General features: G+C 43.5%; 1 protein-coding gene across 1 annotated transcript; it reads right to left on the bottom strand.

Annotated features, from left to right (window-relative positions):
* Nucleotides 1-121: 121 nt before the first annotated feature.
* LOC105477859 (NEDD8 ubiquitin like modifier) lies at nt 122-15512 on the bottom strand. The gene is made up of 4 exons (XM_011734705.3): nt 15348-15512; nt 1908-1955; nt 1659-1741; nt 122-488 (listed from the first exon to the last, which is right to left on the bottom strand). The coding sequence occupies exons 1-4, from the start codon at nt 15363-15365 to the stop codon at nt 392-394; spliced, it is 246 nt and encodes an 81-aa protein (XP_011733007.1). The 5' UTR covers nt 15366-15512; the 3' UTR covers nt 122-391.
* Nucleotides 15513-15653: the final 141 nt, after the last annotated feature.

Raw genomic sequence — 15653 nt, 5'->3', positions numbered from 1 at the left:
GAGTCTGATAATCCTTCTAAGAGCATCATCCCTTCCATTGTCCGATTCCTTCAGCCTGCTATAACTGAGTGAGCATTACGTCCATTTTTTATTTCAGTCAACTTGTGCAACAGAAGAAAGATTCCAGGAGGCCAGGAAATATTTTATTGACAACCAGGGACACAGCCATAAGAGAAGGAAGCACACAGGACTGCAAACTAACACCCAACAGCCAGCAAGGGCCCTCTGGGCCAGGAATACTGAATCCTGGGGTCCTCACAGTCTCCCACCAGTAGATGTACAATACTGGGCATCCAGGGGAGGGGGCAGTGGCTCTGGTGTCCCAGAGAGTGAGAGGATATATGATGCCTCATTATGAGCGACACGGTACAGAGGTAAAATGGAGGGTCCATCACTGCCTAAGACCACCTCCTCCTCTCAGAGCCAACACCAGGTGAAGAACTGAACCACCTAAAATCTTGTAATCAGCTGCTGTCTTCTCATCATTCCTGCAGGAAAAGGAAGCCGAAAAAAAAGACTTAGGAGTTTTTTTTGTTTTTTGTTTTTTGTTTTGAGACGGAGTCTCGCTCTGTCGCCCAGGCTGGAGTGCAGTGGCGCAATCTCGGCTCACTACAAGCTCCGCCTCCCGGGTTCAGGCCATTCTCCGGCCTCAGCCTCCCGAGTAGCTGGGACTACAGGCGCCCGCCACTGCGCCCGGCTAATTTTTTCTATTTTTAGTAGAGACAGGGTTTCACCATGGTCTCGATCTCCTGACCTTGTGATCCGCCCGCCTCGGCCTTCCAAAGTGCTGGGATTACAGGCGTGAGCCACCGCGCCCGGCCGAGTTTGTTTTTTTTTTTTTTGACAGAGTCTCGCTCTGTCATCTAGGCTGAAGTGCAGTGGCATGATCTCAGCTCACTGCAACCTCCGCCTCCTGGGTTCAAGCAATTCTCCTGCCTCAGCCTCCCGAGTAGCTGGGATTACAGGCGCCTACTACCACACCCAGCTAATTTTTGTATTTTTAGTAAAGATGGGGTTTCACCATATTGGCCAGGCTGGTCTCGAACTCCTGACCTCAGGTGATCCACCCACCTCAGCCTCCCCAAGTGCTGGGATTACAGGCGTGAACCACTACGCCCAGCCAGAACAGAAGTTCTTGAGTTTCATGGATCTCTTTGGGGGTCTGCGAACTTGAATGAGAAAAAAAATCCCATCTTTATTTTTACTAACCCCCAACTGAAATTTAACATTTCTTCTAACTTTAAACAAAGCCCAAAAACCACAGTAGTATTAGCAATATAGGCAAATTGTTAACAATAGAAATTAACTATTTTCTATCATGATCATTTATAGGTATCTTGAAAATATTTCAAAATTATGGTCATATTAGACCTACCATTAGATCTTATTAATAAAAAAGTACGTATATTACTATATCACAAATTTGTTTTAGTATTTTAATAACTATTTCAATATAATTAGTTTTCTTTTAATTCTATATATTTTGTTTTATGCCTGAAAAAATCTTATTCTGAGAAGGGGCTTAGAGGCTTCACCAGATTGCCAAAGGGTCTAAGGCACCAAAAACAAGAGGCACCCCTGATCCACCTCAGTAGGTGCCCCCTCTCATCTCATCTTCACGTAGGATTGCCACGCTGTCATTCTCACTCCAAACTCACATCTGTTTGCCACTGTAGATGAGCCTCTGCTGTTGTGGGGGGATTCCCTCTTTCTCCTCCACACGCTCCTTGATCCGCTCCACCTTTAAAGAGACAAGTAGTCAGGGGCTGCTCAGGGGTTAGGACCATGGAAATGGAAAGAACAAGGGCTATGCAGACAGCATAAGAGCAAAAGGACCAAGTTCATAAGCATATGCAAACAAATATACATGGCAAGAAGTGCATGAAGAGGAGCTGGGCATGCATCACCTTGTCTGTAGGTTCAATGTCAATCTCAATCTCCTTTCCGGTCAGCGTCTGAAACAGGCAATGGTTTCATGAGTCCTTAAAGCCCAATGTACAATTTGTCTTCTAGGTAAAACATCCTATCTTGGTCTTTGGGATCTAATGCCTTCTAAAAGGTGCATATTCTTATCTTTGGAGAATGAGAAGGCTTTGAACATACCTTCATTTATCAAATTTTTTAGGCTGTGAACAACTTTGATAGGGCAAGATTCTTTGAACCATCAGATCCTCTTAATTCCATGAGTCATCTTCCAAAATCAGTCCCCCAAAACCAGTGAGAATATTGGCATTCTTTTGGATAATATGGCAATGAAAGGTATCTTTTTATTTATTTATTTATTTTTGAGATGGAGTTTTGCTCTCGTTGCCCAGGCTGGAGTGCAATGGCGCAATCTCAGCTCACCGCAACTTCCACCTCCCAGGTTCAAGCAATTCTCCTGCCTCAGCCTCCCGAGTAGCTGGGATTGCAGGCATGCACTACCACACCCGGCTAATTTTGTATTTTTAGTAGAGACAGGGTTTCTCCATATTGATCAGGCTGGTCTCAAACTCCCAACCTCAGATGATCCGCCTGCCTTAGCCTCTCAAAGTGCTGGGATTACAGGCGTAAGCCATTGCACCCGGCCTAAAAGGTATCGTAAAAAAAGTCAGAAGGACCTTGTTCTAAATATCAATACTAGGAATTAATATTCAGATAATTCAAAGAATTCTCAAGGACATCAGAAATCACCTCTGAGCAGTATTTTTAAAAATGCTAGAATTGGCTGGGCATGGTGGCTTACACCTGCAATCCCAACACCTTGGCAGACTGAGGCGGGAGGATCACTTGAGCCTAGGAGTTCCAGAAGAGCCTGGACAACACGGCGAGACCCTGTCTCAATAAAAAAAAAAAAAAAATTAGCTGAGTGTAGTGGTGCATGCCTGTAGTACCAGCTATTTGGGAGGCTGAAGTGGGAAGATCGCTTGAGTCCAGAAATTAGAGGCAGCAGCAGCAAGCCATGATTGTGCCACTGTACTCCAGCCGGGGCAAGAGGAAGACCCTGGCAATACCCTCGCGGAAAAAAAAAAAGAAAAGAAAAAGAAAAAAGAGAAAAGAGGACTAGAAGTCAACATTACATCTCCCATATCTTTCCAGACTTCTACCTAAATCCTAAATTGCAGCTCTTGTCTTCTTGACTTCTTCCGTAAGTTAAGGGCTGGTGATATCCAAAACAATAATTATACTGATTATGCAGTCATAAATGTTGTGTCATCTCCCATCTGTCCTTGCTCTTAAAGCTCTATCTGCATTAGTCTACAGTGATCCAGGCCACAAACACACCATGCTCAGTTTAATTTATGGGCATTTCTTTGCTTCCGTTGTTTTCCTTGTTGCAATATCCTCCCCTTCTCCAAACTTCAAGACCCCTTAAATAAAAGACAATCTCCTGGCAGGGCGTGGTGGCTCATGCCTGTAATCCCAGAACTTTGGGAGGCTGAGGTGGGTGGATTACTTCGAGACCAGCCTGGCCAACATGGAGAAACCCTTCTATACTAAAAAATACAAAATTAGCTAAGTGTGGTGGCACATGCCTGTAATCCCAACTACTCGGGAGCTGAGGCAGGAGAATCGCTTGAACCCAGGAGGCGGAAGTTGCAGTGAGCCGAGATCGTGCCATTGTATTCCAGCAATGTAAAACACCTCCTGTATAATGTGTAGACCTGTTCCCAGTGTACTTTATTAATACTTCCAATATTAATATACCAATTACAGCTAGTTGTTTAAGTGTTAAACTTTCCCAGTGTTCGACACATAAGCAGTCAATGAATATTTTTGAAGGGCTAAATATACTGATGATCATGCTATAATCACAGCTAACATTTACTGAAAACTATTTTTTTCCTTTTCTTTATTTTTTAAGGGTCTTGCTCTGTCACCCAGGCTGGAGTTCAGTGGTGTGATCCTGGCTCACTGTAGCCTTGACCTCCTGGGTTCAAACAACCCTCCCACCTCAGCCTCCTAAGTAGCAAGGACTACAGGGTGTGTGCACCATCACACTCAGTTATTTTTAAGATTTTTTTTTTTTTTTTGTAGAGATGAGTTCTATGTTGCTCAGGCTGTTTTCAAACTCGTGGGCTAAAGTGATCCTCCTGCCTCGGCTCCCAAAGAGCTGGGATTACAGGCATGAGCCACCTTGCCCAGCCATTGAACACTTTCTAAGGGTCAGTAACTATGATCAGCATCTTACATGCATCACATTTAATTCTCCCAGTATTTATGAGATACGGACTATTACTATTTCCATTTTATAGATGAGAAAAATAAGACTTAGGTTAAAAACATAGCTATGCAATCAAAAGTAGAGCATGGATCCAGATTCCCTGGTCCCAGAGCCTGTGCTTTTATTGCTATCTGGCTGCTCTAGTATTGGGACCCAATGTACACTCTTATACTAGCTCAGAAAATAACATATGGTTTCTCCTTATGGTATTCACATAGACCAGCATGAAAGAGAACTCAGAAAATTTCCCAACAAGGAGAATTATTTAGTACTAGTATGTTTCCAAAAATACAAGAACAATTTCTTTGGATTAACCTGTTTGGATGTGAAAGAATAAATTACAGCAGTGATTCTCAAGCTTCTACCCCAACCTATGCTGGTCTGTGTGAAAATTTTCAATAGCCTATGGTAAAATGAGAAAAGCAGTGTTAACAGTGAAATTTTCATGAAACTAAATATATTCAGGTGTTAATGTCCTTTTAGGGAATGGTGGTGACAATTTGTGGTAACTTTAAAAAGACAAAATAAAAAGTTTGTAATTCTGTGTTGTCCACAAATTATTTCACTTTATTTATTTTTTTTTTGAGACAGGGTCTCAGTCTCACCCGGATGGAGTACAGTGGCGTGATCATGGCTCACTGCACCTCGACATACTGGGCTCAGGTGATACCCACCTCAGCCTCTTAAGTAGCTGGCACCACAGGCGGGCACCACCACGCCTGATAACATTCTGTATTTTTAGTAGAGATGGGGTTTTGCCATGTTGCCCAGGCTGGTCTTGAACTCCTGACCTCAAGTGATCCACCTGTCTTGGCCTCCCATAGTGCTGGAATTACAGGCGTGAGCCACCGTGCCTGGCCGATAATACAATCATTTATTTATTTATTTATTTATGTAATTTATTTATTTTGAGATGGCGTTTTGCTCTTGTTGCCCAGGCTGGAGTACAACGGCACAATCTCAGCTCACCCTGCAACCTCTGCCTCCCAGGTTCAAGCGATTCTCCTGCCTCAGCCTCCCAAATGGCTGGGATTACAGGCATGCACCACCACAGCTGGGTAATTTTGTAGTTTGAGTAGAGAAGGTTTTCTCCACGTTGGTCAGGCTGGTCTCAAACTCCCGACTTCAGGTGATCTGCCTGCCTCGGTCTCCCAAAGTGCTGGGATTATAGGTGTGGGCCAGTGCGCCCGACCACAGATTCTTAAAGAGTGAAAAAAGACTCTTGGAGAAGATCTAGAGCTGCTCTCCCAGGAGCAAAATGCTTGGACCTTATATTTTTAAAAAGAATTATTGGTTTCTAAATTCTAAAACTCTAGAGCTGGCCCTTTGTTTCTGAAATCCACTGTAGAGGCCCATAAATATATCTAGAGAGCAATCTGGCAATATAGTGTCCCAGCAACAAACTTCCCGGAAAATACCTATGACTATGTCCAAAAGTATACCTACAATGGTTATTGCAACATTTTGATACTATAAAATTAGAAACACAATCTAAATATCAAACAGCTGAGGGTTAAATAAATTATGGTACAATCATAGACAAAAAATTACAAAGTCCTCAAACAATGTTTAGGATAACTATTTGTAATATATTAACAATATACTGATAATTTAACAAAAAAGTTATAGTATATAGAGTATAACTAAAATTTTGTAAAAACAACACATGCATCTATATGCTCTCCAAAAAGCCTGGAAGGGTATATACAGTATATTAATGCTTTAACTTGAGTAGTGGAATTATGGGTGATTTTAATTACATTATTATGCTTTTCTGTATTTTCCATTTTTTAATGCCACAAATGTGAATATGCTGTAATGATAAAAAATTATTTAAAAAACAATGTCCTTGATAAGGGTGTTTGTAAAGCAGCACTGTCCAGTAGAAAAGTAATACAAGCCATATATGCAATTTTTAAATTTACTAGTAGCCACATTGTCAAAGTTTTTTAAGAGGTAAAATTTTAATATTTTTAAACCCAACATAGCCAAAATATTATTCACATGTAATCAATATAAAAATTAATATATTTTACATTCTTTTTTCCACCCAAATATTCAAAATACTGTATTTCATATTTACATCACATGTAGAGATGGGGCCAGGCACGGTGGCTCATGCCTGTAATCCCAGCACTTTAGGAGGCCGAGGGGGCGGATCACGAAGTCAGGAGTTCGAGACCAGCCTGGCCAACATAGTGAAACCCCATCTCTACTAAAAATACAAAAATTAGCTGGGCATGGTGGCGTAGGCCTGTAGTCCCAGCTACCAAGGAGGCTGAGGCGGGAAAATTGCTTGAACCCGGGATGCAAAGGTTGCAGTGAGCTGAGATCATGCCACTGCACTCCAGCCTGGGCAACAGAGCAAGACTCCATCTCAAAAAAAAAAAAAAAAAAAAAAATAGAGACGGTAGGCTGGGCATGGTAGCATATGCCTGTAATCTCAGCACTTTGGGAAGGGGACGTGCGAGTACTGCTTGAGCCCTGGAATTTTGAGACCAGCCTGGGCAACATAGTGAGATTCCCATCTCTACAATAAAATTAGCCAGGCATAGTGGCACAGACAGACCTGTAGTCCCAGCAACTGGGTACTCAGAAGGCTGAGGCAAGACTGCCCAAGCCCAGGAGTTCAAGGCTGTAGTGGGCTGATTGTGCCACTGCACTCCAGCTTGGGTGACAGAGTGAGACCCTATCTCAAAAAAAAAAAAAAAAATTCAAATGGTAAATTTTCATCTGAAATACTTGACTATATTTAAATTTCATAATTTACAACAGAAAAAGTAGATTTATAAACCCAACAACATACTTAAAAGTTTGGTTTTTTTTTTGAGATGGAGTCTCCCTCTGTTGCCCAGGCTGGAGTGCAGTGGTGCAATCTCAGCTCACAGCAAGCTCTGCCTCCCGAGTTCACACCATTCTCCTGCCTCAGCCTCCTAAGTAGCTGGGACTACACGTGCCCGCCACCACCCCAGCTAATTTTTCGTATTTTTAGTAGAGACAGGGTTTCACCGTGTTAGCTAGGATGGTCTCAATCTCCTGACCTCGTGATTCACCCGCCTCGGCCTCCCAAAGTGCTGGGATTACAGGTGTGAGCCACCGTGCCCAGCCTGTTTTTTGTTTTTTTTTTTTTAATTTTAATTAATTAATTATTAATTAATTTATTTATTGAGATGGGGTCTTGCTCTGTGTTCCAGGCTGGAAAACAGTGGAGTAATCATGGTTCACTGCAGCCTCCAACTCCTGGGCTCAAAGTATCCTCCCACCTCAGCATTCTGAATAGCTGGGACTATAATAAGTACACACCACCATGCCTGGCTAATTTTTTTTTTTTTTGAGACAGGGTCTCACTCTGTCACCCAGACTGGAGTGCTGTGGCATGATCTTGGCTCACCGCAACCTCCGCCTCCCAGGCTCAAGCGATTCTCCTGCCTCAGCCTCCCAAGTAGCTGGGATTACAGCCGCATGCCACTACGCCTGGCTAATTTTTGTATTTTTAGTAGAGATGGGGTTTTACCATGTTGGCCACACAAATTCCTGACCTCAAATGATCTACCCGCCTCAGCCTCCCAAAGTGTTGGGATTACAGGTGTGAGCCACCATGCCCGGCCTGAAAATTGTTTTGTAGAGATGGGGTCTCGAAATGTTGTCCAGGTTGGTCTCAAACTTCTGGCCTCAAGTGATCTTCCCGCCTCAGCCTCCTAACTCACTGGGATTACGGTGTGAACCACTGTACCCGGCTAAGTTTCAGTTTTTAAATTTAATTAAAATCAAGTACAATCAAAATTTCAATTCTTCAATCTCTCTAGTTACATTTCAAATGTGGCTAATGGCTACCATTTTGGACACTTTCCAAATATTCCAGCTAATATATGAAGCAACAAGAATATTACAGCATTCCTAGTTTGTAACCCCCAATGAAACAATGGATGTAGGAAATGACTGACATCACAGAAAACAAAACAATCTGATGGAAGTACATACCACATCACCACCTATGAATTCGTCTCACATATGAACATACAAAGACTAATCAAGCCTCTAGATCTAATTACCAGCTGACAGGAAATACCGAGGAAAGAGGAATATGTTAAAAGACAACACGGGGGCCCGTTGCAGTGTCTCATGCCTGTAATCCCAGCAATTTGGGAGGCCGAGGTGGGTGGGTCGCTTGAGGCCAGGAATTTGAGACTAGCCTGGCCAACATGGCGAAACCCCATCTCTATGAAAAATACAAAAATTAGTCAGGCATGGTGGTGCACGCCTGTAGTCCCAGCTACTCAAGAGGCTGAGGCACGAGAACACAAGAATCGCTTGAACCCCGGAGGCAGAGAAGTTGATGCAGTGAGCCAAGATTGCATTGCTGCACTCCAGCCTGGGTGACAGAGCAAGAGTCGTCTCAACAAAAAAAAAAAGAAAAACATGGGAATGTAATCAGCAAAATTCAAACTGCAGGAAACTCTAGTTTACTCAACAAGGAAAAAATGGGAAAAAGGAGAATCTACAGATTTAAAGAAACTTAAAAACACATAAACCAATGGCAATGTATGGATCTTAACTGGATCCAGATTCAAACTGTTAATAAAAAAAAAAAAAGAGAGAGACAATAGGGTAATTTGATGATAGTAAGCAATCAGTTAAATTTTTAGATGTAATAATTATGGTTATATTAGAAAAAAGCTTCTCTTTTACAGATAAACACTGAAATATGTGTGAATAACATATGCTACGCTATCTGGAATTTGCTTTAAAAAACCAGGTAAAAGGAGTTGGTGGGTTTACATTAAATAAGATTGGCTATGAGATGATAATTTTTGAAGGTGGATGAAGGGTGCATACACCCTTCTCTTTCCTGATGTATGTGTTTGAAATTGTCCATAAAGTTGTTTTAAAGTAACTGAACAATTTTAGAAGATATTCTTGATATATCACACCACAACCTGACAATACATTCAATGATATTTAAACAAGTATAAGATGAGCCTAGGCCGGGCGCCGGGGCTCACGCTTGTAATCCCAGCACTTTGGGAGGCCAAGGCGGGCAGACTACCTGAGGTCTGGAGTTCGAGGTCAGCCTGGCTGACATGATGAAACCTCGTCTCTACTAAAAATACAAAAAAAAATTAGCTAGGTGTGGTGGCACGCACCTGTAATCCCAGCTACGCAGGAGGCTGAGGAGGAGAACGGCTTGAACCCAGGAGGTGGAGGCTGCAGTGAGCTGGGATCACGCCACTGCACTCCAGCCTGGGTGACAGAGTGAGACTCCATCTCAAAAAACAAAACAAAAAAAAGATGAACCTAAACCTAACATACTGCTCTAGGCACTGGAGGAGATACAAAAGAAATGTGATCCAGCCTTGCCAACAATCTTTATCAAGCAAAGATGTACAACCAAGAAACAATTAGACATAAAATTAACAGAATAAGGCTGTATACAAGGAAGTTCTGGCCAGGCGCAGTGGCTCATGCTTATAATCCCAGCACTTTGGGAGGCTGAGGCAGGTGGATCACTTGGGGTCAGGAGATCGAGACTAGCATGGCCAACATGGGGAAACCCTGTCTCTACCAAAAATACAAAAACTTAGCTAGGCATGGTGGACACTTGAAGGAAGGTGGAGGTTGCAGTGAGCCGAGATCGTTCCACCGCACTCCAGCCTGGGCGACAGAGGGAGACTCTGTCTCAAAAATAAAATAAAATAAAATAAAAATTAAAAACAAATCAAAACAAAACAAAAGGAAGTGCTATATTGTCCAAACACAAGGGGCAATGACAAAGTGCTATGGTGAATGAAAATCAATGTTAATCAATTTAAGCCTTGAATGAGATAACATTATATAACACTATACATAGTGTCTTAATTTATATTATATAACATTATAACACTATAAGAGCCAAAATAAAAACGAATGACATCAGCATTTTTATGGTGCTACAAAGGTACCAGCTAGTAAGGGTACAGAGAAACTGGAATGCTCACACACTGCAGGTGGGAATATAAAATGGTACAACCCCTTAGTTTCTTTATAAAGTTACATATATCTACCACATGACCTAGTAATTTCATTCTTAGGTATTTATCCAAAGGACATAAAAACACGTTCACAAAAAGATTTGCATAACAATGTTCATAGAAGCCTTATTCATAATAGCCAGAAACTGGAGATAACTCAAACACCCATCAACAGCAGAATGGATAAACAAATTATGATATAATCCGTCCAATGGAATACTATTCAGTATAGAAGGAATAAACCACACATTACAATAGACATTACGCAGAATGAAAGCAGCCAGATACAAAAATTGTACATTGAATACTTCCATTTATATACAGTTCTAAAACAAGCAAAACTAACCTATGAAACTCTTGAGGAGTAGGGATACAAATGTTGAGATTTTGTAATTACATCAACTTATGCTATTGTTAAAAACTCACTGAACTAAACCCTTAAGAACTGTGCATTTTATTGTATGTTAAAAAACATGAATGAGAAAACTAGTTCACATAGTAAAGACAGTTGCCAAAGTAATCTACAATGAGGAAATCAATGAAGGATCTGGGTTTTGGGAGTAATATAATGCAAAAGAAGCTCAAGAAAGACCTGCACATTATGGTTTTGTACATCACATCTTGGTTTAGACTACACTTTAGAGGGGATATGATGGTAGGAAAACCTGGTTGGAAGTATTACAGAGAAATAAAGATATAAATGAGTAAGACCCCAGACCAGAATGAGGGTAATGGAAATGGAAACAGAGGTTTTAAGTGAAAAATTAGGTCCTATAAAAGGACCATATAATTTTAAATGACTCTAAAGAATTGTATTCCAGACACCTGAGTGACTGATGGGATTAATAAATGAGATGGGTATTGGGATATGGCTTATGACAGAAGATGATGCATTTTAGAACCAGAGAGACAAGGTAAGAAGATTTAAATCGGGAAGAATTTAATTGTAAAATCTTACAGAAAAATATGGAAGTCGGCTACACAGAGACAGCAGTTGAAATGAATTATTCGGCTGGGCACGGTGGCTCATGCCTGTAATCCCAGCACTTTGGGAGGCCAAGGCAGGTGGATCACTTGAGCTCAGGAGTTCAAGACCAGCCTGGGCAACATGGTGAAATGCCATCTCTACTAAAAATACAGAAAACCAGCCAGGTGTGGTGGCATGTACCTGTAGTCCCAGCAATTTGGAAGGCTGAGCTGGGAGCATCCCTTGAGCCTGGGAGGTGGAGGTTGCAGTGAGCTGAGATGATGCCACTACACTCCAGCCTGGGTGACAGAGTGAGACTGTCTCAAAACAAAAACAAAATGAGGCCAGGCGCAGTGGCTCACACCTGTAATGCCAGCACTTTGGGAGGCCGAGGTGGGTGGATCACCTGAGGTCAGGCGTTCAAGACCAGCCTGGCAAACATGGCCAAACCCCGTCTCTACTAAAATATAAAAGTTAGCCGGGTGTGGTGGTGGGCACCTGTAGTCCTAGCTACTTGGGAGGCTGAGGCAGGAGCATCACTTGTGAGGCGGAGGTTGCAGTGAGCCGAGATCACGCCACTGTACTCCAGCCTGGGCGACAGAGTAAGACTCCATCTCAAAAAAAAAGAAGAAAGAATAATTCAAAAAGGGGTCCAACATGGTAGCTCACTGCTGTAATTCCAGCACTTTAGGAGGATGAGGTGGGAAGACCACTTGACCCCAGGAGTTTTAGACCAGCCTGGGCAATACAATAAGACTCCGTCTCTACAAAAAAATAAAACAATTGGCTGGGTATGGTGGTGGTACATGCCTGTAGTCCCAGCTACTCAGGAGGCTCAGATGGGAGGATTGCTTGGGCCTGAGAGGTCGAGACTGCAGTAAGCCGTGATGGCACCACTGCACCCTAAGCCTGGGCGACAAGGTGAGAACCTGTCTCAAACAAGCAAACAAAAAAACGGAACTGTAATAAAAATATGTCACTTACATGGTAATTAACAGCTATCTCTTTTTTTTTCTTTTTTAAATTATTATTTTCTTCAGATGAGACTAACAGCTATCTCATGTATAACTGCTTTCCTATGTATTTAATAAAGAAATGCAACAAACAAGAGGGGATGGGGGAGAGGGGGAGATAGAGATGGGGCACAGAGGCCTGTTTGAAGGCAGAAGGGTAAGTGTTGTAGGAAAGAAGACTGGCAATTTTAGAGAAGTAGCATATAAATATGAATTCAAAGAAATAGAAAAACATCTAGAATCTTGCTATTCAAAGTGTAGTTCTCAGACATTCAATATCACCTAGGAGCTTGTGAGATATGCAAAAACCTGTGCCCCATCCTAGACCCACAGAACCATAATCAGCATTTTAGCAAGACCACAGGTGATAGGATATTGTATTTTCTTTTCAAGCTTCCACACACAGCATTGATTTTTTTGTTCAGTTTTTTTTTTTGAGACAGAGTTTCACTCTGTTGCCCAGGCTGGAGGGCAACAGCACAGTCTTGGCTTACTGCAACCTCTGCCTCCCAGGTTCAAGCAATTCTCCTGCCTCAGCCTGTCCAGTGGCTGGGACTACAGGCACATGCCACCACACCCGGCTAATTTTTGTATTTTTAGTAGAGACGGGGTTTCACCATGTTGGCCAGGCTGGTCTCGAACTCCTGACCTCGTGATCCACTCGCCTCAGCCTCCCAAAGTGCTGGGATTACAAGCATGAAACACCATGCCCAGCCTTTCAAACAGTATTTTTTAAACTGCAGGTCTCAACCCATCAGTTGGCAGGTCTAAACCCATCAGTGGGTTATCAAATCAACTTAGAATTGAAAGTTTGAGAGCATATCACAAATAGCAAAGTTTTTGTGTCTCTATGGGTTGTGACATAAAATTTCTTAGTGTGGGGTGACATTTTCAAAAAGTGTACAAAACATTCAACATTAGTAACTTAACTTCTTTGGACCTAGTGGACATGAGAATCCATATGCATTGAAAAGTCAATAAAAGTATTCAATAGGCCGGGAGCAGTGGCTCATGCCTATAATCCCAACACTTTGGGAGGCCAAGGCAAGTGGATCACCAGGTCCAGAGATCGATACCATCCTGGCCAACATGGTGAAACTCCGTCTCCACTAAAAATATAAAATTAGCTGGGCGTGGTGGCATGCCCTGTAGTCCCAGCTACTCAGGAAGCTGAGGCAGGAGAATCGCTCGAACCCGGGAGGCAGAGGTTGCAGTGAGCTGAGATTGCGTCACTGCACTCCAGCCTGGTGACAGAGTGAGACCCCATCTCAAAAAAAAAAAAAAAAGTATTCAACAGTGTTTCTCAAGATTTTGACAGTGATTCATACTAAAAAATAATATGAACTAGTAACACCCACTGCGTAATATACATATAAAATAAAATAAAAAATTTCAGGCCTGGCAACAGAGATTCTGTCTCAAAAAAAAAAAAAATTAATAAAACAATATCCTTACCTAGCACTAAACTGATGTTTCCTATTTTCTCCCCCCCCTTCTTTTTTTTGGGGGAGGGTGGGGGAGACAGAGTTTCGCTCTTGTTGCCCAGGCTGTAGTGCAATGGCGCTATCTCAGCTCACTGCAACCTCCGCCTGTCAGGTTCAAGCGATTCTTTTGCCTTAGCCTCCAGAGTAGCTGGAATTATAGGCGCCCACCACCAGGCCGGGCTAATTTTTATATTGTTAGTAGGTGGGCTTTCACCATGTTGGCCAAGCTGGTCTTGAACTCCTGACCTTAGGTGATCCACCCACCTCGGCCTCCCAAAGTGCTGGGATTACAGGCATGAGCCACTGCGCCCAGCCTTTTTTTTCAGGCAGGGTCTGGAGTGCAGTGGTGCCATCACTGCTCACTGCAGCTTCGACATTCCAGGATCAATCAATCCTCCCATCTCAGCCTCCCGAATAGCTGGGCCTACAGGCATGCGCCCAGACCCTTGGCTAATTTTTTGTATTTATTGTAGAGACAGGGTTTCGCCATGTTGCCCAGGATGGTCTCGAACTCCTGGGCTCAAGGGATCGGCCCGCCTCGGCCTTCCAAAGTGCTGGGATTACAGGAGTGAGCCACCGCGCCCAGCCTATTTTCTCTTTTTAATGGTGCCAGTGACCCATTCACCTATTAAACTGATGTTACGACTCTTACATAGGTCGCTACTCAACGTTAAAAAAAAAAAAATCATCATTAATATACTATTTTAATACTTGACCTCAAATCTTAGCTAAGAAGTAGTTTGGAAGGACGGGGGAAGACAAGGTTAAGAATGACTATTCTGCACGGTAAACATGCTAAGAAGCTGATGAAATAATGATAGATTTACTTAGCTACAAAAAGGCCAAACTAGCATTAGACTTCATCACTTGTCAGCAGTTTGTTTTTTTTTTTGGGGGGGGGGGGCGGGGGGATCTCTGTCTGACTGAAGGCACAAAAGAGGAAACAGCAGATAGGACTAATGAGGGCTGCAATTTGGTAAAGAACCACCACGGAGTTGAGAGATGCAGATGGAGGAAACCATGGCTAGTACCAAGAACTAGGGCAGCGGTAACTAACCTGCCTCAGCCAAGGAAGTGAGGCTGGTCCAGGATGCCAGGCTCAGAAAGGCAGATGCTGACTGAACACACTCCCCGCTTTGGTTCCTGTAGGACGGGTGAGATACCACACCTTGGCAACCACCAGTAAAGGCTCATACTCTAGCCCCTGGGAGGCCCCGGTTTCCCCGGGCTAACGTTTTAGGGCTGTGCTCGGAGGTGACCTACGTTAGAGACTGGGAGAAACAGGTACCCTGGGAATGAAGAATGGAGAGCAGCGCTTACTCCAAGAATCTGAGAGACGGGGGAGTCAAGCCGCTGCTAGGCCTTCTCTATGACTGCGGGGGTTCGAATACAGTGAGACCCGACAAAAGCGACCCCATTCTGGGTGACAGCACAGTCTTGGCAAAAAAGCAGGGATGGCAAAAGACCCCAGGGTCGTCAGGTGGGACCCGGGCCCCGCTCTCAAAGCCCTTCTGGGTCCCCCTATTTCCCACCACCCCTCGCGCCGAGCCCTGAGGCAGTCAGCGTCCTCCAGGCTGCGGAAAGGCGTGGTTTTCCTTCCCCACGTCTCCCGTAAGGCACGGTTGCCAGCCCAGTACTACTGCGTCTTGGCAAGGCTGGAGGTGCTCCCACCTTCACTTTAATTAGCATCTTCTTTCCAGTTTGGGGCTGCACACGGATAAATTGCTGCTCCTACCGCTCCGGTCGCCGCTGCCGCTCTCCAGCACTCTGCCTGCAAGGGCCACTTCTGCTTCCGGGTCACTGTCTGGCTCCACCCCCCCCCCCTTTCCACTGAGTTCCGGAAAGGCTCGGGAGTGCTCCCGCGTTTTGGTTCAGTGACGTCGTAAATTAAAATGAAGCATCCAGTTTAGCTACAGCAGAGATGACGACTCTGCGATTCTGAATCCCTAGCGAGCCCGGGCTAGCGAAAAGTGGGGG

The sequence above is a fragment of the Macaca nemestrina genome, chromosome 7 (genome assembly GCF_043159975.1).
Source record: "Macaca nemestrina isolate mMacNem1 chromosome 7, mMacNem.hap1, whole genome shotgun sequence".
Lineage (NCBI taxonomy): Eukaryota > Metazoa > Chordata > Mammalia > Primates > Cercopithecidae > Macaca > Macaca nemestrina.
Note: the sequence above shows the minus strand (reverse complement) of the source record. Positions and strands in the feature narration are given on the sequence as shown.

Coding starts and splice junctions, on each gene's coding strand:
- LOC105477859 (XM_011734705.3), bottom strand. Junction 1,742..1,907: donor ACATTGAACCTACAGACAAG/GTGATGCATGCC, acceptor GTCTCTTTAAAG/GTGGAGCGGATCAAGGAGCG. Junction 489..1,658: donor ATCTACAGTGGCAAACAGAT/GTGAGTTTGGAG, acceptor CTTTTCCTGCAG/GAATGATGAGAAGACAGCAG.